Source organism: Camelina sativa, chromosome 19 (assembly GCF_030686135.1).
Source record: "Camelina sativa cultivar CO46 ecotype springtype chromosome 19, ASM3068613v1".
Lineage (NCBI taxonomy): Eukaryota > Viridiplantae > Streptophyta > Magnoliopsida > Brassicales > Brassicaceae > Camelina > Camelina sativa.
The window spans coordinates 15,104,199-15,127,031 of NC_141898.1; the positions used below are offsets into that span (position 1 = coordinate 15,104,199).

General features: G+C 35.9%; 2 protein-coding genes and 1 non-coding gene across 4 annotated transcripts; 2 read left to right on the forward strand and 1 right to left on the reverse strand.

Annotated features, from left to right (window-relative positions):
• LOC104767879 (uncharacterized) lies at positions 1–12,367 on the reverse strand. Its single transcript, XM_087501151.1, has 5 exons — positions 12,159–12,367; positions 2,286–2,289; positions 2,021–2,134; positions 1,494–1,630; positions 1–1,424 (listed from the first exon to the last, which is right to left on the reverse strand). Exon 5 carries the CDS (start codon positions 1,270–1,272, stop codon positions 1–3), a length of 1,272 nt encoding a protein of 423 aa, XP_087357277.1. The 5' UTR covers positions 1,273–1,424; positions 1,494–1,630; positions 2,021–2,134; positions 2,286–2,289; positions 12,159–12,367.
• LOC147920597 (small nucleolar RNA R71) lies at positions 9,887–9,993 on the forward strand. The gene has a single exon (XR_015591872.1). It is a non-coding gene; the product is annotated as a small nucleolar RNA R71 (small nucleolar RNA).
• A 7,934-nt stretch (positions 12,368–20,301) lies between the features above and the next one.
• On the forward strand, positions 20,302–22,199 carry LOC104766494 (protein-tyrosine-phosphatase IBR5). 2 transcript variants are annotated; one of them, XM_010490399.3, is made up of 5 exons: positions 20,302–20,778; positions 21,073–21,172; positions 21,288–21,345; positions 21,496–21,602; positions 21,693–22,199. In XM_010490399.3, the coding sequence occupies exons 1-5, from the start codon at positions 20,527–20,529 to the stop codon at positions 21,953–21,955; spliced, it is 780 nt and encodes a 259-aa protein (XP_010488701.1). In that variant the 5' UTR covers positions 20,302–20,526; the 3' UTR covers positions 21,956–22,199. The 2 variants fall into 2 exon arrangements, with proteins under 2 accessions (XP_010488701.1, XP_087358571.1); XM_087502445.1 differs by having other exon boundaries at positions 20,319–20,778; positions 21,496–22,199.
• The last annotated feature ends 634 nt before the right edge of the window (positions 22,200–22,833 follow it).

Genomic DNA, 22,833 nt, shown 5'->3' on the forward strand with positions numbered 1-22,833 from the left:
CTAAAACTCCACCCCATGATTCTCCTCATCATCATACTTAACATCTTCGACAGCCACTTGAGTGTCCCCATCTCCTCCTGTGAAGTCTTCTTCAATTTCATTCTCATCATCTTCATCAATCAAAGTCAGTGGAGTTGTAGATGACCTTTGAGATGATCTTGGAGGAGGATTGGAGCTTGAGGCTGTATTCTTCCCTTTCTTAGCTTTACTTGCCGATTGTGATGATGGTTTTTTAGCTCTAGTAAGATAGTTAGGCTCATTAGCTCCAGATGCTTTGCTTACCACATCCCATGTTGAATCATCATCTTCAAACACTAGATCATACTCAACAGTAGACTCCTCATCCATTCTTCCAACCAGCCACTCATTACAATCATCAATATCTTCTAGGATGATTGGATCAATGGTGTCTTTCAGCTTGTAAAGGCGTTGTAAAGTGCGATTGTACTTAACAAACACCAAATCATTCAACCGTTCTTGAGCCAAACGATTCCTTTTCTTGGTATGGAGATGTTGAAACACACTCCAGTTTCTCTCACAACCAGTTGCACTACAAGTGAGACTAAGAACCTTTACAGCAAAGTCTCTAAGTGTTGGTGTAGATCCTCCATAAGAAGACCACCACTCAGCTGGTGCTTTTAACTTCCTTTGTCTTTTCGCCATGGGAATTCCAAAGAGTCCTTCAACATTTTTAAACAGTGTCAACTCTGTGTCTATCTTATCTTGAGTTGCAAGTTCAGAAACCAACCTTCCAATAACATTGTAGAGACCTTTCATAACCTCTTCACAGTTCACCCCAGACTCTAGATTATACTGAAATTCTGGATTCAGAAAGTAGCCATCAGCATGCAAAGGATGATGGAGTTGACAATCCCATCGCTTATCAATGATTACAAATGCATCTTTGTACTGTTCTTCCTTCTCATTGAAAGTCTTAGCAATGACATCTTTAGCCCTATCCATGGCTTCATAAATGTACCCCATAGCTGGTTTCTTCTCTCCATCAACCAACCTAAGAACCTTAACTAGAGGCCCTGTCAACTTCAGTGCATACAACACGTTGTGCCAAAATCTGTCGCTCATGATAAACTTCTTCACATTCATTGCTCCTAAATCTTTTGGCCACTTTGAATCATTCCATTCTTCAGAAGTTACAAAACTCCTCAAGTTCTTCCTCTGCTTGTGATACTGCGCAAGTGTGATGAATGATGTAGCAAATCGAGTAACTGCTGGTCTATGTAGATTTGCTTGGTTTGTGAATTTCCTCATCATATTCACTAGAGAAGTGTGACTATAGATGTAGCCGTTCTTGTAGATGCATTGATTGCAGATTTCACCATAGGAAGTTTTCCTATATCCTCCAACATGAGATCTATGCAGTGGGCTGCACAAGAAAGCCAATAGGTCGTTTCACCATTAGCAAACTTCCTACAATAGTAATAAAACACAAAGACTTGTTAGTATCAATCTGAAAAAAAAATTCAGAAAAAAACAGAACCTTATAAGTTAACAAACTCACCAGCTTTTACATAGTTTGATGCATTGTCTGTTATCACTTGGACAATATTAGATTCCCCAACTTCTTCCACCATACGATCAAGTTTATCAAATAGCAAATTAGCATCTTTCACATCTGTTGAAACATCAACTGATTTGATGAAAACTGATCCCTTTGGAGAGTTAACAAGAAAGTTAATAATATCCTTTTGGACAACAGAATCACACCATCCATCAGACATAATTGAACAACCTTTAGTTGCCCATTCTGTTTTGTGCTCCACCATCAGATTTTCTGTTTCTTTTACTTCCTTCTTCAAGAAAGGAACCCTCAGCTCATACATAGTTAGAGGTTTAAAGCCTGACACATATTGACCAACTAATTCAAGTGCTTCTCTAAAACTATCAAAAGTAACTGCATTAAACGGAAGCCCTGCATCATAAAACCACCTTGCAATAGCAGCACAAGCCTTGTCCCTAAGTTCCTTATCAGATTTTCCAAAAACTTATTTTCTATCCTTCCTTCCTTTCAAGACATCATGAGAAGTTGGAAGAACATACCTATCCATTGGACCCTTACGTTTTTTGGAAGGTGGCTGACTAGGCTGACTTTCATCCTCATCTTCATCTTCCACATCTGATAACGGGTTTTTTTTTCACCCAGTGTATCAATTCCCTATGCAGTTATAGTACAAAGGGTTATCAATCCAAATGGTTGTTATGCTAGCAGATGAGATATGATCAGAACTATGCAAGTCCAGCCAAGCAATCAATGGGTTTGATCTAACAGTCCTAAAAATAAACAAAAGAGAGTAGATAAACAAGAACCATACGACCTAAGCACTCGATGCAAGCATTCGAGTACAAGATCGGGTGGAGTGATCGAGTAAACAAGAACAGTATGAACAGCTCGAAGATATACTCGAAGCAGGTGATCGTGTACCTGTTCGGGTAAGGGATCGAGTTATGAATAAAAATGTAAACAATCTAATGCGAAAGCTCCTAAGGATTGGGTAATCGACTCCTAAGTGTTCCTGACCAGTATAAATGTCCTACATGCCTCACGCAAATATTCCCTAGACAATGAATCTCTAAAATCTTGTTAAAACACTCTCGTGATAGAAATAATCAACCTTGATCACTCCCCTACCCAACTCTCGTTGGAGAAACATGACCAAGCAGGCAATACGAACCAATTCATTATTGTCAATAAACCTCTTACTCCTCTAATCTCTTAGGCTAAGTGAGTAAATCTCTAGCATTGATTGATTAAAGCATTTCATCTACACCTCTCGGTGGTAAAACACCCTAGATCTAATCTCAACCTCTCGTTCTGTTGATAGCATTAAGAACACCAATCTAGAAGGAAATTTATAAAACACAAACAATCAAGTTAAGACATCCTAACCGATCAAGAACACAAAATCGTCTATCCCATCCCTAGAAATTTTGTTTCACTACTCAGATCTCATTGCAGAAAACACAAAAGCATAGATAAATGAAAATTGCATTGTATTGAAATATAAAAATAGAAGTGAAGAGTATAGAGTAGTAATCTAAAAGAAGTGCAAAAAGAAGTAAAATAAATCCTAACAAAATGGAAAAAGAGTTTGAGTCGCTCTAGATCTCTCTCAGAAGCTCTCGCTCTCTGGTTTGAGTGTCTGCGGCGTGCTAGGGCGAGAGATAGAAGAGGGGGGTTTATATATGGAAACCCATTAACCCTAGCTTCTCAGTCCTGCCCGAGGGTCTGCTCGATGAGGTGCTCGAGGATGAGCTTGGGTTGCTCTTCGGATAGGTCTTCGGATTGTTCTTCCTGCTCTTGGATCCTCTTCGATCGGGTTGAGGTTCGGACTGTTCTTCCTGCTCCATAGCTCCTTCGGGTACATGCTCGGATTTGACCTTATTCTTCCCATTTTAGGCTCTAAAGAACCTGTTTTCATCCAAAAAGTGCAAATGCAAGAATGTAACACCCTAAATGGCCTAAATGTGGATTCCTACAGTAAATGACTTAAAAATGCTAAGGTTAGGGTAAATACTATGCAGAATATAGACAAAAAAGGATGCTTAAAACATGTAAATTAGAGAGTTATCAGACCCCCAAACTTAAATCTTGCTAGTCCTCTAGCAAGGAAGTAGGAGGAAGAGGTTAAAAGTGGGACTCATATCCTTATGAGCTAAGCGAAGGATTCAAGCTATAGTCCTTAAAGATAGTTTAACGGTGCTAAGATCAATCATCATACTTACAAATATTTTTTTATGCTTATCACCATGCGTCGATCTAGTTCATCCTCCAATAATTAGTAAAGACTTGCAATTCCAAAGAACATCTCTTTCACATTCATTTAAGTGTTTGGCGAATTCTTGCAAATGGAAGGTGAATCAAGATCAATCGGTTTCAAGGGTAAGGCTTTTGGTAGGGTGGTTTCAAACAATATTTTTGGGTGGTTTCTTCTCAGAAGAAGGAATGCTAGACAGTTGTGAAAACTCTTGATAATCTACTTTTTTCTCATTCACTCACCTTTGATTTTAATTCTTTTTTTTTATAATCCCTAAGGTCTAAACTTTAAACATCTAGCTCTTTTTTTTTCTCTTTTTCTTTCTTTGCTAAACTCCTAATAATATTCCTATATTATATATATATATATATATATATATATATTTTTTAGGAGACTATAGCAAGATCTTTTTCTCTTTTTTTTTTTACTTAGAGACTTAGAGCTAATTGAATCGAACCTTAGGGACTTTATTCTTTTTGTTCCTCAACCCAACCCCAAATAATCATGCTAACCACCTCTCTTTCAAAACCGATCCTATTAGCTAATTCAAAAGATTCTAACTTAGCTAAATCAAGAGTCAGTTCTTTGTCGTTCTCAATACTCTCAAGGTTTCACAACCTATAGCACAATGAAAATTCTTCACTCAACAATTCATAACAGGGTTTGAAAGAAAGGTTTGGGTTTAAGGGTAGGAAAAACAAATCGGGTTAGACGAAAAGATTGGTAAAAATGGAGTGCTAACCCGAATTTAGAGTTACCATGAGCAATTATTCAAATTCCATAAGCAAGACGATTTAAGTTCAAGTTAAGTCCAATAATATAGAGATGATCCAATTTTCAAGCAAGTGGAGGAAGCATTCAAAAGCCACAAGGTTTTAAACAAAGATTTTTCATTTTTTTCCAAAGATTGATCTAGCAACAATGAACTGTGATTAAGTGCTATAGCTTCAATACTAAAGTTTGGCTTTAAACAAGGTAGTTTTAACCATTGTCCCCTAAAATGCATATGCAACAATTCTATATGAACCAATCTAGACTCAATCCTAATATGGAAATGCAAATACATGAACACTCTTTTTTTTTTTTTTTTTTTTAAATAAAAATCTTTTATGGGATTTTCTTATGCAAATAGATGTAGACTCAAATGAATAAGACTAGCATGCAAAAATTTGAAATAAGAAAATAAGAAAATAAAACACAATGTTATATACATTCTAGGACCCTCCCCCAAACTTAAATTACACAGTCTCTGTGTAAATAAAAGTTTGAAAAAGAATCCAAGAATCACACAGAATGAAATAAAACTAAAGGCAATGTTATTTACATAGGTTGGATGAATGTGGTACCTCATGGGTTGTTGAAGAATGAGGTTGTGGCAGCCTCCATGCTCGCCAGTGTGTACCCTAGATCGCCACCGACTTCAGCAGGCGCCGGGATTCGCTCGTCAGAAAGCTTGGTTATGCGCACGGACGATCTGCTCGGACCAGCATCCGAGGGGTTGATCGGGTAAGGCGTCGCGTAGGTCATCGGGTAGGGCATCGGATAGTACGATGGGTAGGGCGGAAGAGGTCTGGAATGATCACCAAGATAACCGCTTGCAGGGTGCATCGAGTAGGGCATTCTATATGGATCTGGTAAGGCATAAGGAAGGTACCTGAATGGTCACCCGGATGTGTGCTCGATGGTGGTATCGGATAGGGCATCGTGTACCCCATCGGGTTAGGCATCGGATAGGCATCTGAGTGGCTTCTCCGCGATCTATCTGGCCTGGTGACATCCTCCTCTGCTTGGGGCTCGTAGGAGGATGTCCTGTGAGGCTCTGGAGGTGCTAATCCTCGGATTCCTCCCAATGGTCCGCTTCTCCCCATCCATGTGGGTGCATAAGCCGAAGTGGGAGCTGAGGCACAGCTTGCCTTGTCTTGCAGCTCCTTGATCTGTCCTCCCATCACCTTCACTGAGCGAGTGAGGTCTTTTACCTTCCTTGCCAAAAACTTGTTCATCCTCTTCAACCACCCGATTCTTTTGTGGGCTTCCCTCACTCCTACGGGTTACTTTTGAGAGCAAACATACTCCTCAAAATCGTAATCTTCCGAATTATCTCCCTGTCCCTGCTCTGCTTGCTCTCCCTCAGCTTTAGATTCTTCTTCAGGGTTGTACAGCTCTTCCAATGGTGGCATAAAGTCTATGTTCTCCCCTAGCCGGATTTTGGTGCACACGATGTTGGGCAGGATCATCTGAGTAGCTCCGACTGGCGGATGAACAAACTTGAAGAGCAACATATCATTTGGCTTCTCATAATCCAGGAACCTCGCCAATGTGAGGTAGTCGATGTCTAGCCATCCCGGCTCATGAACCACTCACTTTAGGGCCACATCGCAAGCTACCAAAATTGGCGTGACCAAACCTCCTATGGAGATCTCTCCAGCTCCATCTCTTCTCTCAGTTTTCATTGCCCAAGACTTTAGGTAGAGGAACTGATCGAGTAGCACAAAAACCATGCTAGTATCCGTGACATCTCCTACCAGCGGTGTATCGTCCCTAGCATTATCTAAAACTCCGCACAAGGCAATGTCTAGCAGCTGGAGCTTGTGATCGTTCACATTCCCAGTCTCTTTCTTAGCGAATAAGGTACAAGCTAGAGACTTGTGAAAGTACCTCAAAATAGGGCTCCTAATTTGAGCAGATTTGGAGCTTGTAGACTTGTAGGGAAGCTTGTCTCCTATTGCCAGCCATAGGGACTTCATCTCCTCCTTGCTCACCTCCATGTTCTCTCCACTCCCAGCCTTGAAACCATACAGCTTCTCCATCTCCTTGTAGGTGAGTCGGTATTCCTTGTTGCGCACGGAGAAGGTGATGAACCTGATCCCCCCATCGGGTAGTAGGGTCGGGTGGTCTTCAAAGTAGTGCAGCTGCAGCGTGGAGATGAAGTGAACCGTCTCCTCCTCATATGCTTCGAGGTTAGTTCGCATCATCTTGCCCAAGTGGCACATATCGAAAAGGAATTCGACATCTCTAGCAATCCCCAACTGCTTCATTGTTTCACGGTGAGGGTAGCCGGTTCCTACAAAACTCATCTTACGGAGGACCTTGAAAAGCTTGGCCGGAGTCTCCACCTCTTTCTGCTTCAGTTCCGCGAAGCCAGGCGTGTGCGTTCTCTCTGCTCCTCCTCTTGGCCATGGCTCTCCTCCTCCGTGTCTCGATCTTCTTCTTCCGCTGCTCTCTCAGCTACCTTCTCATCCCTTTCATAGGCTGGTCTCTTTCCTCTCGCCACTACAGCTCTGCCTCTCAACCTAGGGGATAGAATCTCCTCTGGTTCTCCTTTTTCTGCATCTGAATCGACCTCCAACGGGTCAGTAACGGTTCGCTCGGACGTAGACAGGTCCTACGTCAAGGAGATCGGCGGATTGGAACTGCTACTGGGTCGGGAGAGAGAACACGGGTATCTACCCGATTGGGTGCTCGAGTGCTAGCGCGGGTGGACGGTCGGGTTGAGCATTGGGTTTGGAGATGCGAAACGTCCAGCCAGCGGTTGGAAATGTGGAACGTCTCCTCTTCCTTGAGAATCGTGAGCTTCGGCGGCTTCACCTCCGGTTCTAGCAGCGGTGGAGGTTGATCTTCTCCCTTCTTTTGGTAAGTTTTCATCTTTGGTGCCATTGGTGGATCTTTGAAGGTGAAAACAGAGACTAAGACGAGATTAATAGGGTTAGTTCTCGAAAATTCTAGAGCACTTGAGTTTGAGAGAGAAGAAACAAGAAGAAGGAAGTTTAGAAGCACTTATCGTTTTTTTTTTTTTTGGGAAAGAAGGGGTTGGTCCTCTTAAATAGGAAAGGCTGCCGCTAGGGTTTCACCTTGGGCTTTGCCGAGACTAGGCTTGGGTTTGTGGAATTCGGACTCCACTCGCCACCCGAGTAGGAACACGATCAGGCGCGTCGGGTACATATTCGGGTAGAGCCTCGGGTTCCCCAAAATTTCCTTTTTCTTCTCTCTTTTTGTTTTTTTTTCTTTTTTACGTAAATATGCAAAAATAGAAAATAAGATAAAATAAATAAATAAAAGTTCAAAGAAAATAAAGGATACCTTTGGGACTTCCTCCCAAGTGAGCTTGTTTTAAGTTACTAAGCTTGACTCTTCATGCTCTTCAAGCATGGGTTTTAGGAGGGAGAGGTTCTGGAATCCTCTCCACTGTAGCAGGCTGATTCAATGGATTTTCCAAGTCTTGTCCTGCTTCCACAGCAAATGTAATGTTGACTTCTTTAAGATGTTTGACTCTTCTTTGCTTTGTCTTGGTGTAAAAGACTTGACCATCAACGGTTGGTCTTTTAATTCCTTTCTTGACGTCAAACTTCATCTTGAAATGCTCCCCATGCTCAATTCTGATCTTGCCTTGTTTCACGTCAATCACTGCTCCTACTGTTGCCAAAAATGGTCTCCCTAGGATCAGTGGATCGTCTGGTTCCTTATCCATATCAAGGATCATTAAATCAGTAGGAACCTCCACTCTTCCAATCCTGAGAGGCAAGTTTTTCAGGACACCAATGGGATGTCTGATTGTTCTATCAGCTAGAACCAAATACAGACTACTCGTTTTAAAACTGCTGAAACCCATCTTGTTGGCAATCGATAGTGGGATGATGTTGACTGAAGCTCCCAAATCGCACAAGCAGTTCTTGATAATTCTAAGGCCTATTGAACATGGCAGAGTGAAAGAACCAGGATCCTCCAATTTCTCTTCGATTCGCAATTCAGGATCTAAGCACACTCCACTCCTAAGAATTTCATTCCCAATCTCCTTGACAGCCTCCTTAACCTCAGTCTCCAACTGAGCTGCTTCCTTGGCGATTTCCTCTTGAAGTTCGTGTGGTGGCAAGAGTTTAGGAGGTGGAGCTTTTCGCTTGGCCATACGCTCTGCAAGCGCCTCTAATTTGATGTCAAGAGCGGCGTTGAACCTTTCCTCTAGTTCCCCTTCTTCAGCTTGAGGGAGTTGAGGTTGATCCGTCATCTGAACGTCTACTCGATGCATCATCCGATCACCATCATCGGGTGTGTCATCGGGTTCGGCCTCGGGTGGTTCTTTGTTTTGTGATTCTCGAACTAGTGCTCGATCGTCAACTCGATCAGTCTCCTCGGGTAAAGGCTCAGGTTCGTACTCGGATATGTTGTACTTGGACTCATTTATCCCATAGTGACCCATATCCTCCCCATCTTGAACATCGCTGTCCTTAGTAAGGTATTCCTCATAATCATCATCGAGGAAAATGGCTTGGGCAGTGGCATAATCCTTTGGGTTCTGAACAGCTTTACCTGGAAGTTGGTTCATCTTTGGAGGTGGTTGGTTGGTGTGGTGGCCCTCTAAGTACATCAGCTTAGTGTTGAGGGAATCATACTTGGCATTCAAGTCATTGTATCCAGAATCCATCTTGTTGCTCATTTCCGCGAAACGTTTTGTATTGTCCATAGCAGCGGATGCTTGGTTTTGTATCATCTGCTGAATTAGGCCGCGGAGGTTAGCGTCTTGGGTTTGGTTCTACGAGCCTTGTTGTTGTTGGAATCCAGGTGGTGCAATTGGTTGATTGTAATTACCAGAGTACTGCTGCTTAGGAGCATAGCCTTGATTGTATTGAACAAAAGGCTTTTGCTGGCCTTGATTCCCTTGAACAGCGGCTGGGTAGATTTGGTCTTGAGGATTTGCAACATTCGGGTTATGGTAGGATAGATTCGGATTCGGTTTGTAGTAGTTGTACCTTTTGTTGTAACCTCCTTTGTTGTTGATGTAGATCATATCCTCTTGCTGAGCATTCTCCCCATCTTGTTGCAGAAACTGGTGTTCCTCTGATATAGCATGTACATGCTGCTGCTGGCTGAGGAGCTTATCCAATTTGTCATTGAGGGCTTTCATGTCTCTCTTATACTTGGCATCATCCTCGCTATTAGATCGCACAGTGCAATCATATTCCTCATTGTAATGGCCATCATATTGAGCTAAGTTCTCCACTATATCCCAACCTTCATCGACATCCTTGTTGAGGAAGTTACCATTGCTTGCGGTTTCCAGCAACATCCGTATCTTAGGGACCACACCTCGGTATACTGTACTTAGCAATGAAGCATTGCTGAATCCATGATGAGGGCATCTGCTTGTGTATCCCTTGAAACATTCCCAAGCTTCACTGAACGTCTCATTGCTCTTCTGAACAAAGCTGGAAATGTCATTTCGCAGCCTTGCAGTTCTGGAGTTGGAGAAGAATTTGGCTAGAATCGCCTTCTTGCATGCTTTCCAGGTGGTGATGGGCTCCTTGGGAGCGATTTCTCCCAGATGTGTGCTTTTTCTCCCAAAGAAAATGGGAAAAGGTGGAGTTTGAATCCATCTTCACTAACTCCATTGATCTTGGTTAGGATACAGAGCCTATCAAACTCATCCAGATGGTCCAATGGGTCCTCCATTGGCAATCCATGAAACTTGTTGCTCTGTATCATCTGGATGAGACTACTCTTGATCTCAAAGTTGCTGTTCTGGACAGCAGGTGGCACAATGCCATGTCTTTGAGTGTGAGTAGATGGAGCATCTCCTGCTCCGATGTTGGTCCTCTCTTGAGGAGCTGGTGGACCATTCTGATTGTTCATTATATCCTCAATTGTGTTTGGTTGTGGTTGTTGAACTTGTTGTGGATGGAGTAACCTTGGTCTATCGATGTTGTCGATGAAAGGACTTAAGTTTTGGCTACCCTTGGATCGTGTTTGCATGCACAATCAGTTGACCGAGTGAGTACACGAAGGTCAACTCGATTCAGGTGATCGAGTGACGGGTCGGGTGGATACTCGGGTTGTACATGAAATGCAAAACAAACAAACACGAAGGTAAAGAAGTCAGTACCAAACAAAAATGTAAGATAGAACTTGATCTAGCAAGTGCTGAAATCTTAAACGTAGCAAATTTAAATAAAACCAAATGGCAACGGCGCCAAATTGATAATAGGTTTTTTTTTCACCCAGGGTATCAATTCTCTATGCAGTTGTAGTACAAAGGGTTATCAATCCAAATAGTTGTTATGCTAGCAGATGAGATATGATCAGAACTATGCAAGTCAAGCCAAGCAATCAATGGGTTTGATCTAACAGTCCAAAAAATAAACAAAAGAGAGCAGATAAACAAGAACCACACGACCTAAGCACTCGATGCAAGCATTCGAGTACATGATCGGGTGGGGTGATCGAGTAAACAAGAACAGTATGAACAGTTCGAAGGTATACTCGAAGCAGGTGATCGTGTACCTGCTCGGGTAAGGGATCGAGTTATAAATAAAAATGTAAACAATCTAATGCGAAAGCTCCTAAGGATGGGGTAATCGACTCCTAAGTGTTCCTGACCAATATGGATGTCCTACATACCTCAAGCAAATATTCCTTAGACAATGAATCTCTAAAATCTTGTTAAAACACTCTCGTGATAGAAACAATCAACCTTGATCACTCCCCTACCAACTCTCGTTGGAGAAACATGACCAAGCAGGCAATACGAACCGATTCATTATTGTCAATAAACCCCTTACTCATCTAATCTCTTAGGCTAAGTGAGTAAATCTCTAGCATTGATTGATTCAAGCATTTCATCTACACCTCTCAGTGGTAAAACACCCTAGATCTAATCTCAAACTCTCGGTCTGTTGATAGCATTAAGAACACCAATCTAGAAGGGAATTTATAAAACACAAACAATCAAGTTAAGACATCCTAACCGATCAAGAACACAAAATCGTTTATCCCATCCCTAGAAACTTTGTTTCACTACTCAGATCTCATTGCAGAAAACACAAAAGCATAGATAAATGAAAATTGCATTGTATTGAAATATAAAAATAGAAGTGAAGAGTACAAAGTAGTAATCTAAAAGAAGTAAAATAAATCCTAACAAAATGGAAAAAGAGTTTGAGTCGCTCTATATCTCTCTCAGAAGCTCTCGCTCTCTGGTTTGAGTGTCTGCGGCATGCTAGGGCGAGAGGAAGAAGAGGGGGTTTATATATGGAAACCCATTAACCCTAGCTTCTCAGTCCTGCCCGAGGGTCTGCTCGATGAGTTGCTCGAGGATAGGTCTTCGGATTGTTCTTCTTGCTCTTGGATCCTCTTCGATCGGGTTGAGGTTCAGACTGTTCTTCCTGCTCAATAGCTCCTTCGAGTACATGCTCAGATTTGACCTTATTTCTTCCCATTTTAGGCTCTAAAGCACCTGTTTTCATCCAAAAAGTGCAAATGCAAGAATGCTACACCCTAAATGGCCTAAATGTGGATTCCTACAGTAAATGACCTAAAAATGCTAAGGTTAGGGTAAATACTATGCAGAATATGGACAAAATAGGATGCTTAAAACATGTAAATTATAGAGTTATCAACATCGTATATAGTGGCTTGTGGTGGCATCATTTGAGTAGTAGCTTTAACTTCAGCCTTGTTAAGCATGAAAGTTTTCACTTCTTCCTTCACACTATCTCTTTAACTAGTTTGCAAGCAGTAACATTCCTAAAACCACCAACGATATGCTGTTTTGCACGTTGAACTCCACCATTTGTGACTTTCTTACAAAAAATACACATAAAGCTACCATGTTTACCCGAAACTGGAGTTGTGTATTTCCATGCTGGATCTCTTGGCTTAGTAGGATCAGACATGATGAGGAGTTTGAAGAAAGAAGAGTAAGAAGAAAGAGCAAAGAGAATGGAGAAAAAAGCTAGTCGAGAGAAAGGCTTGAGATGTGAGAAGAGGCTAGATACGTGAAAAGTAGTTTATATGCACGATTTCTAATAGGGTTTTTAATTTTTTAGCAATCAAATCATGTATGCATATATTTCGGAACAGTATAAGACAAATAAATATCAACATATAACAATTGTTACCTTTTATTGCAGTAGGCGCTAAAGCTCCGAAACGAGATTCAAGTCAAGGCGGAGAAGGAGCGAGCGCCTTTGACTTATAGCCTCGCTTCAGCTCCTAAAGGCGGAGAACCCATAGCCTCACCTTGCCTTGAGCCTAGGCGCGCCTAGACCTCGCTTTTTAAAACACAGGTCCAAATTCCATCATTTTTGGCTATCCATGAGTGGTACTAACCACATCGTTCAAGAGAAACTGCTATGTATACATGTACATTAAAATAAAACTTTAGTTTATCTCCTTGCCTCAAGAGACAAGTCCATACTGTCCTTTCACTTCTGTTGGAAACATCCGCAAATTCAATGGAGAAAAGAAGAGTCAAAGCCATGAAGGAGAAGGAGTATTGTTCGTAACACAAAACACATGGTTGTGGTTTTCTGATATAGTAACAGTTCTGAAATGGCTTCTTCAAGGCAAATGTTTGGAGGTCATAACATTATATGATTGGACTAAAACCTCATGAAATGCTTCATGTTACTACTGATTAAGATTCCACTCTAGGATTGAGATCGTTATGGTTAGTTTATAATAAATTCAAGTTTCTTCAACTTGTCCTGAGCAGTGTTTATATGGAGTTTCAAATCTGACCAGTAACGATGGAGACATCAAACGGACAACCAAACTGAACCCGAATAAGCTGGAAATTGACTGAAGCATTCATGACTTGTGGAACTAGATCCTGGTTGAAGGACATCATATTCAGAGTCTGAAAACCTAATTAAATGACAATGTTTTGGGGTCGTTATATTAGATGGTTCTAAAGCTTTGTTGTCATTTTGTAGTTTTTTTCAGGGTCTTTTTTTTTGTTTTATAATGAAAATGAACTATTGTTTTGACTAAAACTGAAGTTTGAACATATAAATGAGGTTTAAAGTCATAAAGCTTTCACTTCTCATAAATATACATAACTCAAAATTCACATACCAGAATACTTGCTATAGAAACACATCAAAACTATCTTCAACTATAATATGACATATAATATTATCTTCAAGATACTATTTTATTTTTAAAAAAATCTATATTAACATTTTTGAAGTACATTTTGGTTTATGCCCTTTGAGTTTTACTTATTTAATTTGTTTTATTTACAACATTAACCCCTAACGATTTTTCTAAAATAACATTTCGTAGAAACTCAATTAATGGAACTATTTAAATCGACCGAATTTGATACGTTTATTGCCATAAAAAGCTTGACAACATCCATACATTTTGATTTTTCCAAAAACAACTCTATCCATTAAATTTTTAATCCCATAAAAATCTCTAGTTAATAGATCTTTAGAGACTGTATGATCTCTTAAATTTAAATGACACAGCTGAAGCTATATATATATATTTTTGAAGTACATTTTGGGTTCTACAATTTTATTTGTACTTATTTAAACTTCTATTTTGCAATATTGGTCCCTAAACAATTGTAAAAGTTCAATTAGGACAATTAGAGAAATCGACCACAATTATTAAATTATATTACCAAAATCTCTCAAACTCGATTACTATATTCTCTCCAAATCTGAATGATACATCCGATTAGCAGCCTATTTCTTAAATCTAATACATAATTAGTACCCTATTAAATTCATATTTCCAAACAAATACATAACCTTATTACCAAGACAAACATTTAATTCTCTAAATATCTTCTTTGGAAAGTAAATATTAGAATGTATAATTTGCAATAAAATAGAATTAAAATCTAAATATTCTCTTACTAATTTATACATCCATCACTCTACAAAAATTAAAATATAGAAACTATTTTCCTTTCTATTCGTAATTGTATAATTTGCAAAGATCTTTTTCTTGCTCACTTTTTTAGCGATTTCATATCACACCTATTACTATCATCACCAATGAACTCTATAAATACCATGTTTATAGAATAACGATATGCACAATCTCAAGCTGTAGTAATTTTTTCCAGCTGGGTAGTAATTTTTTCGGAGGATTTCACTTTGAACGTAGCATAACATGTGGTGAGTTGTGTTCGGTGAGGCTTTTGTTTGGCTGATTTTTTTTCGTTGTTATAGTAATTCACGGTTTCCTGAATTTTTTATTGTGAGTCTCCAGGATGTGAGTAGTATTCGAGAAGCTCATGATCATTAGGTTTGGTTCTTTTATTCTTTTTATCAAGGATTTGTACCCTTAATGTTGGAATACAAACCAAGTCCCACATCTGATGTTTAAAGAGATTATCATATAATATATAAAGGGTTAGGGTCAATCTACTAATTGCCAATTAATTTTTAGTTGGAAGCTCAAGATAAGCCCAAATTTAACATGGTATCAAAGCCCAAGGTTAAAATTCTGGTGCACCTAAAAAAGTGGATACAGACATGTCTCTTATTAACCTGAGTAATGGGGGCCCAAAAAGGAGTTTATTATCGGTCCAAGTGGGATCGGTTCGAGATGAAGTTATCATCTCGAAGAGGCGTGTTAAAATCCCATATATGGTCCTTGGTTTGAAGGGGAGATTGTTGGAATACAAACCAAGTCCCACATCTGATGTTTAAAGAGACTATCATATAATATATAAAGGATTAGGGTTAATCTACTAATTGCCTATTGATTTTTAGTTAGAAGCCTAAGATAAACCTAAATTTAACAGTTAATACGTTGTTCTTTAATTATTTATTTTACAAGAAGTGTTTGGGGATCCTTCCCTGAATCACTGGATAAAGAAGACGAAGAAGTTAATCAGTTGAGGTCAACGATGACAAGAGTCAAAGCTAAGTGGGTATGAAACCAAGTTACCTAGGACTTTAATATGGTTAAGCCCAAACTTTTGTAGTTTGTACTTTTGTAGTTACGTAGGACGTGTGCCAATTGTGTTTAGACTCAAGTAGGTAGGTAAGTATACAATGAAAAGTTTCATCAAAGGTCAAATTGCAACAAACATTTTATTTAGATATGATTCTACCTTTTTTATTACGAATTGTATAAGTATACATGGGCGGATCAAAAAAAAAGTATGGGTCAGTGCAATGATAAAAAAAACTTATAGTGTAAGTTCATTAGTTTTTAATTCATTTTATTATAATGAATCCACACAAAAAAGTAGCTTTTTCAGTCCAAATCCTGTAAATCAGATTTTGCTTTTTGAAAAATTATAGTGTAGACTCGTTAGTTTTTAAATTAAGATTATTATTATGAATCCACAGAAAAAGTAATTCTTCACTCGAAAACCTGTTAACCAATTTTTTTGTTTACTTTCTTTTAATATTTTGGTAAAGAAATTCATTCTTTTTTTATACTATTAATTAAAATAAAATCTCTATTTTCTAAAAAGTGTTAAATACCAATAGACTGAATTATATGGTGGGACGGATTTGGATCGAGTGATCTACAATCATATAAATTTTAAATATTTAAATATGGTACTACAACACCGATAAATCATCCCGCTCAATGATATTTACAATTTTTACGGGTTAGTCTACGAAAATATTTTATATGAAACGGGTTAGAGTTTGCATAAAGATGAATGTATAGTTTTTTACGGGTTAGTCTACTAAAATATTTTATATCAAATGAATTAAGGAGAGTTGTTACCCTCTACCAAGAGGGGATGTACACCATTTAAGACTCATGCTAGAGCACGAGTTGAAATTCATTTTATTTATATTGTAATTTTTATATAAAATATAATTTATGTGATTGTTTTTAAAAGTTTTTTTGGATAAAACATTATGCAATAAAATCATATGCTAAATATGATGGCTTGAAAAACGACACTTATTTTGTAAGTTTTATATTGTTAATGATTTTACATAAGTATTCGTGCTATAACAATGATTAAATTTTATTTTATACAAAATTTTATATTTTTTATATTTTAAAATAAAATTTTAATATGTTGTATTAGGTTATATATGTGAAGTTATTTCAGCAATGTATATTCTACATCATGACTTGAATGTCATTATAAGACATAATTTTGTAAATTTGATTTTTAAAAAGAGAGTTATTATATAATGAGTAATTTAATATATTGTTATACTTTTTGTTTTAATATACTTAATTTCTTGAAATTCTTTCATATTATAGTGACATATTATTGACATTGATATAACAAATCAATTTAGAGTGTTTATAGTTTCTAACTTTTATATCAAGTTTCAATATATTAAAAGTATTTCAAAATAAATTATTTAAAGTTTATTACATTATATAAAATTATAAAGTTCAACAAAAAAAATATGAAATTGAATTTAAATAGTCAAATTTTGACCCGTTACTCAGTAAATTTTTTAATTCAATAGATATTATTTTTAAAGAATAATATTACTAAAGCTTGAATATTTTATAGATTGAACAATTTAAATTTGTTTTTAAAAATTCAACTTATGTTATATCCGGAAATAAAAATATTTTTTAATTATAATAAATAATATGATAATTTATTTGTTTCACAAAAATAGAATCATATATAAAAATGAGAGGTGAAGTATAATAATAATTAACAAATTAAGATGTTAAGTTATATATCAAAATATTTTATTTGATGAATAATTTAATAAAAGAAATTAATATGGTAAGTTAGATGATATGATTCTTTAGAATATTCTCTTTAAGATTTTTGGTATACCCTATTTGTAACCAATTAATCTATCAATTAATGTATAACCTATTTTTAACCAATTTATTAAAATTATATAGTCTACAAAACATTGTTGTGTACTTCCGTTTAATTATAAAAGAGACATATATATATATATATATTTTGGCTTCTCATAATATCAGATGAATATGGGCTTCACAATAGAAAATGGGTCTCGACAGATCTAATTCCCATATCCATAATGTATTATGAAATTCTATATACTTTCTCATTTTAACCAAATTAAGTGAAAATTTAAAATTCAAAAGTAGTAATATATTGTGTTAAATAATATAGAATTTGCCAAATCAATATGTTCATAGCATAACCTATAAACTAGATAGTGTAATGTAACAATTTCAAAAATTAAGTATTCTAAAATTATTTCCTAATGTAAAATATATGACAATCTAACTTAGATTACAATTCACACTATCTATATATACATTTTTGAAGTACATTTTGGGTTTTACCCTTTTATTCGTACTTATTTACAAAGTTAATCCCTAAAACATTTCCAAAAATAGCATTATTTTAGATTTTGTTTCCTAAATATTTACATTCCATTTCAACTAAAAAAAAATTACAGCAAAATTAAATATGGAAACAGAAACTATGATATATTTAACCATATTTTCTGTTGTGTTTTGAAGATATTCTATTTCTGAATTCTTTGCAACTAAAGAAAAAAACAATTTGATTCCCATTTTGTTTTCCAATGAGCTTTGATTCTTAACGTAAGAAGAACTTCGATTCACATTCACTTAAATATTATAATTAATATATATAAAAACTTTATAAAATTTAAAAATATTACAAATACGTAAAATTTTAAAAAGTTTAAAATACTATATAATATGATTATGTAGTAGATGTGTTATAGTCTATAACATGTTGGCATTAATAAAATATTATTAAATTTGTGCTAACACGGGTTAAATCATCATTTTAATATTTGTTAATAGTATTAATATTATAATATTTGACATATAAATTATGTTGATTTAACTAAAATTGTGTAAAATAATTAAATCATTAGGAAAAATGTGACTTAATCATAGCGTATAAATGACTCATTATATATTTAGATCCTTATTTTTTGTTATAATAATTAAAAATTAAATAAAACATCAAACACTAAACAAAACAAACTAAATATAACAAAAAAATGGAAATGAATTATATTGCGGATTAAAAAATTAATATAAACATTTAGTCGCACAAACGTCCGAAAAAATTAGTTATTCTTCTATTTGCAAAACATCTAATATTTAACAAACAAATACAATATAAAATTTAAATTATAATAAAAAGTATATACACGCGGTGTACCGCGGGTTAAAATCTAGTTATATTATAATTGAATATACTTAGGAGACCATTTATTACCATATCATAATTTTCAAATTATTACATTTTTTATTCAGTAAAAAAATTATACAAAAAAATATTTTTTTGAAACTGTTTAAAGTTTTAATTTGATCAAATAAAAAACCAGATCAAACCAAATAAAACTTTTAAACTTGGACACCTGATAAATCAAGTTTTTCTGTTCATTCATTGTTGGAAGCATATTAATCTTATTTATACTGGTTCTGAACCATTGTCTAAAAAATTTCTAGCCGATGTGAGATATTGTGCTTAGTTCTTTGATTTCCATAAATTTAAAATTGTCCTTTTTCTAAAAAATTCTGTAAATTTAAAAAATGTTAATGAATGACATGTCAAATCATGATAGGTTGTTTAAAATAATTCTTAATATAGAAAATTCTAAAAATTGTATAAAATGTTAATAAGTGATATGTCAAATTTCTATTGGTTGTTTAAAATCCTATGTGGACGGCCTTAGGAGCTTATAGATCCTACTTTTTATTAGTATAGATTAATATGTTCTTATAGTGTACTCATATTTCTATATATCATATGATTCATATTAAATATATAATTATTAGTATATTTTATTATGTTTTTAAAATATTATAAACCAAGTAAGGATTTTGGTTTGAGGAGTTTCTAAACGCGTAGATCTAAAACCAAATAAGTATATGGATAAAACTGTCAATAATTGGGTGCATGTGTTGACTATGCTGGTAATCATGAATTTCACAAATTTTATGAGAAAAGAAATGATTTTGTTCTTGGAGTTTGATGGATTAACAAGTTGTGTGGTAGTCTAAAAAAAGGTTTTTCAATGGAAGAATGTGAAGAAGTTGACGAGGAAAAAGAAGAAAAAGAGTATAACGAAGAACCAAACGGTAAAAGTTACGATGACAATTACACAAAATTTGACAATGAAAATGACAAGAAAGAATATGAAGAATAAGAAAACATTGAATAAAAAACACGAAAACATAGGTGATAGCGATCAATTAAATATGAAAACGAGTTAAATTCATGATTATAAAATTGTTTCGTTTTTCTGGTGGTCAAAGAAAATGGTTTAGGATATGTGAGGTCATCAGTTTGATTTGTCTCGCCTGGACGTTAAGTTAAATTTATGATTTTTTAATCAGATTTGATTTTATAACACAACTGATTTTTATACTTTAAAAAATTGTGTATCTGAAATTTAATTTTTTTCTTTAGTACTAATTTTAATTTTTTTTATGAGATAATATTTTATTATTGTAATCAATCATATATAATTTTTATCAAAATATATCAAATAAAGCCACGTGTAACGTGGGTTCAAAACATAGTATTTTTAAAAATAGACCCATCGTGTATGACATGTTAAAATCTAGTTTAACTTTATTAGTTAAAACTTTACCCCTTTTGTTGATCAAATTACCCCTTTTCTCATATTTATTCTTTTTTTGGTAAATCGAGAAAAAAAGAAAAGAAAAGTGGAGTAAATCTGCAATAAATGTGAAGTTAACAAATTTTGACTGAGTTAGATCTCACCGTATCTTACAGAACTGAAACACACAAGTGTTTCAAGAGATTTACACCAATCTAACTCCACGTGGCACGTATCTATCCGAATCGTATTAAGCCCTCATCGACGAAGACGAAAAGCCAATTCCTTCATTAACTTTTTTTTTTTGTTCTGTTCTTCTTACATAAACAAAAAAAAAAAACTCTCAAGTCTCTCTCCTTCCCCGATTCTTCCGTTCAAAAAACATAAAAAGTTCCAATCTTTCTCCAAACCCAAACCCTAATTCTCTCCCCCTCTGATCTGGGTTTTGATCTGAAATCGGATCTAGGTTTTTCAAAGAATTTGAGATTATGAGGAAGAGAGAGAGAGAGAACCCTTGTTCGATTTGTGGGCATTACCATAAGTACGAGGAAGGTGAAGTTTGTGGGATATGTGGTCACTGTATGCCTGTTTCTTCCGACACGGCGGCTCCTCCTCAACAAGTCGTCCACGTCAGTGCTTTTCCCTCGGAGATCCTCCCTGAGTTTCTTTACCTCGGGAGTTACGACAACGCTTCTCGCTCCGAGCTTCTCAAGACTCAGGGGATCTCTCGTGTTCTTAATGTGAGTTTTTCAAGAATTCGTGTTTTTGTGTTATGATTTTGATTTGAATTCTTGAATTGGTTTTGTTTGATCTTTTCGATAGTTCTTGAATTGGTTCTTGAACTTAGCAAAAGAGTATTGAATTGGTTTGAGTCTTTGAATTGACTTAGGATTTTGCCTATTCTTTCTGGTTTGTGTGTAGTATTGATGATTATCATATATGGTTTCTGTTAAATTTCTTGTTTTGGTAATTGAGAGTAATGTGTATTTTTTTTCTTTTTTTGGTGTTGACTCTGTTTTTGTTCTCTGTTTCAGACGGTTCCTATGTGCCAGAATCTATACAGGAACTCATTCACTTATCATGGTCTTGATAATGAAAAAGTTTTACAGTTTGATGATGCTATCAAGTTTTTAGGTTTGATGATTCTATCCTCAATTCTCAAATTCCTAATTTTTGTTAATAGTTGATTTGATATTTTTTTGGTTTTTAATCCATTCTCTTATTGTTCTGCTTGTTTTGTACTGTGTAGATCAATGTGAGAAGGACAAGGCACGTGTTCTTGTTCACTGTATGTCTGGTAAAAGTAGGTAAGTACATTTATCATTCTCTGACTTCTATCTAAAACTGCGGTTGCTTTCTTAAGATTGTCATGTCATGTTTTTTTTTTTGTAGGAGATTCATAATCTTGTTTAAGTACATTTTAGTATTAATTCCTCTTGTGTTTTGATTACGAGCAGATCACCAGCGGTTGTTATAGGGTACTTGATGAAACGTAAAGGGTGGAGACTTGCTGAGAGTCATCAGTGGGTTAAACAAAGGAGACCTACCACTGACATTAGTCCAGGCAAGTACTTACTAGGATTAGAAACTTATCATTGTTCTCGAAGCTGTTGCAGTGTTGCTCATTGCTTTTTTTTTTTTCCTTTCTGTACAGAGTTCTACCAACAACTGCAGGAGTTTGAGCAGGCGATATTTGGATCTGGGATGATGTCGGCAATGAATATCAATGATGCGCCAACGTTTGGGTTTGGTTTCCCTAAAATTGATAACCAAGCACAAGCCCCTGTGTTCAACGGTGGTACTACTTCTTCTATATTTTCATCTCCTGCTTCAAGTATCCCTCCTCAAGAGTTCACTTTTGGAGCAACTCCACCAAAGCCAACAACAGGTGGTGATATTACCATGGATGGCTCTTAGAACCAAATCATCATACTCTGCAAAAATATTCACCAACAAACATACTGTTGTGAGAATGGTTCTTTTTCTCTTTTTTTTTTTTTTTTTTTTTTGTACATGGAGATTGGTGCATTGCTTGAGAGAGTTTGGGGTTTGAGAGATACATGAGATGATGAATCTTTGTGGCTTTGGTGTTTTGCATCTATCTCTATGTTTACGGAAACATCTTTGTCTCCTTTAATCCTTATTCTCCCATTGTTATGTATTCTATCTTGCCAGCATAATACTTACCATTACACTAGTTAGGCAAACCCTGCAAAGAAAAACTGAGTAGAAGAAACTCTTTAAAAAGATTGCACAGAAAAAGAAACATCAAATCTCGTCTCTCTGATTGAGACATTCAATACTTCTGTTCCAACTATATCCGATGTTTAAATGTCTTATCAAGGTGATGATAACTCAACAATTTCGAGAAATCTGGAGCTGACACATCATTTTCTATTAAATAGATGACCAATTAAAATATAACAATTAATACAACTCAGTATATTCATCCAATAATATTTTTTTTTCTTCTAGTCCACATGTACATATGTTAAAACAACTTAATTAAGTTACTTCTCCATTTTATGCAAAGAGTTATGTTGGATGATAGCAATTTAAAATTCTCCGAAAAAGATAGAAAATTAGTTCTATCAGTAAATTTCTATAGAATTATCAATTGAATTGTAAATTTGTAATTTTTCTAACTATAAGGTTACACATCAGATAAATAAATACTTTTGTGTAAATAATATCAAGAAAATAGCTCCACCAGTGCTGCTGCTTTCAAGCAAAATGCATATATTCCTTAATTCTATTGTTTGTTTTTATGTTTCAGAAATTGGGTACAAGAAATT

Bases quoted from the DNA above. Each gene is read 5' to 3' on its own strand.
- LOC104767879 (XM_087501151.1), bottom strand. From the start codon at position 1,272: ATGATGAGGAAATTCACAAACCAAGCAAATCTACATAGACCAGCAGTT.
- LOC104766494 (XM_087502445.1), top strand. From the start codon at position 20,527: ATGAGGAAGAGAGAGAGAGAGAACCCTTGTTCGATTTGTGGGCATTAC. The intron at 20,779-21,072 runs GTGAGTTTTTCA...TCTCTGTTTCAG, and splicing joins GGATCTCTCGTGTTCTTAAT to ACGGTTCCTATGTGCCAGAA. The intron at 21,173-21,287 runs GTTTGATGATTC...TGTACTGTGTAG, and splicing joins TGATGCTATCAAGTTTTTAG to ATCAATGTGAGAAGGACAAG.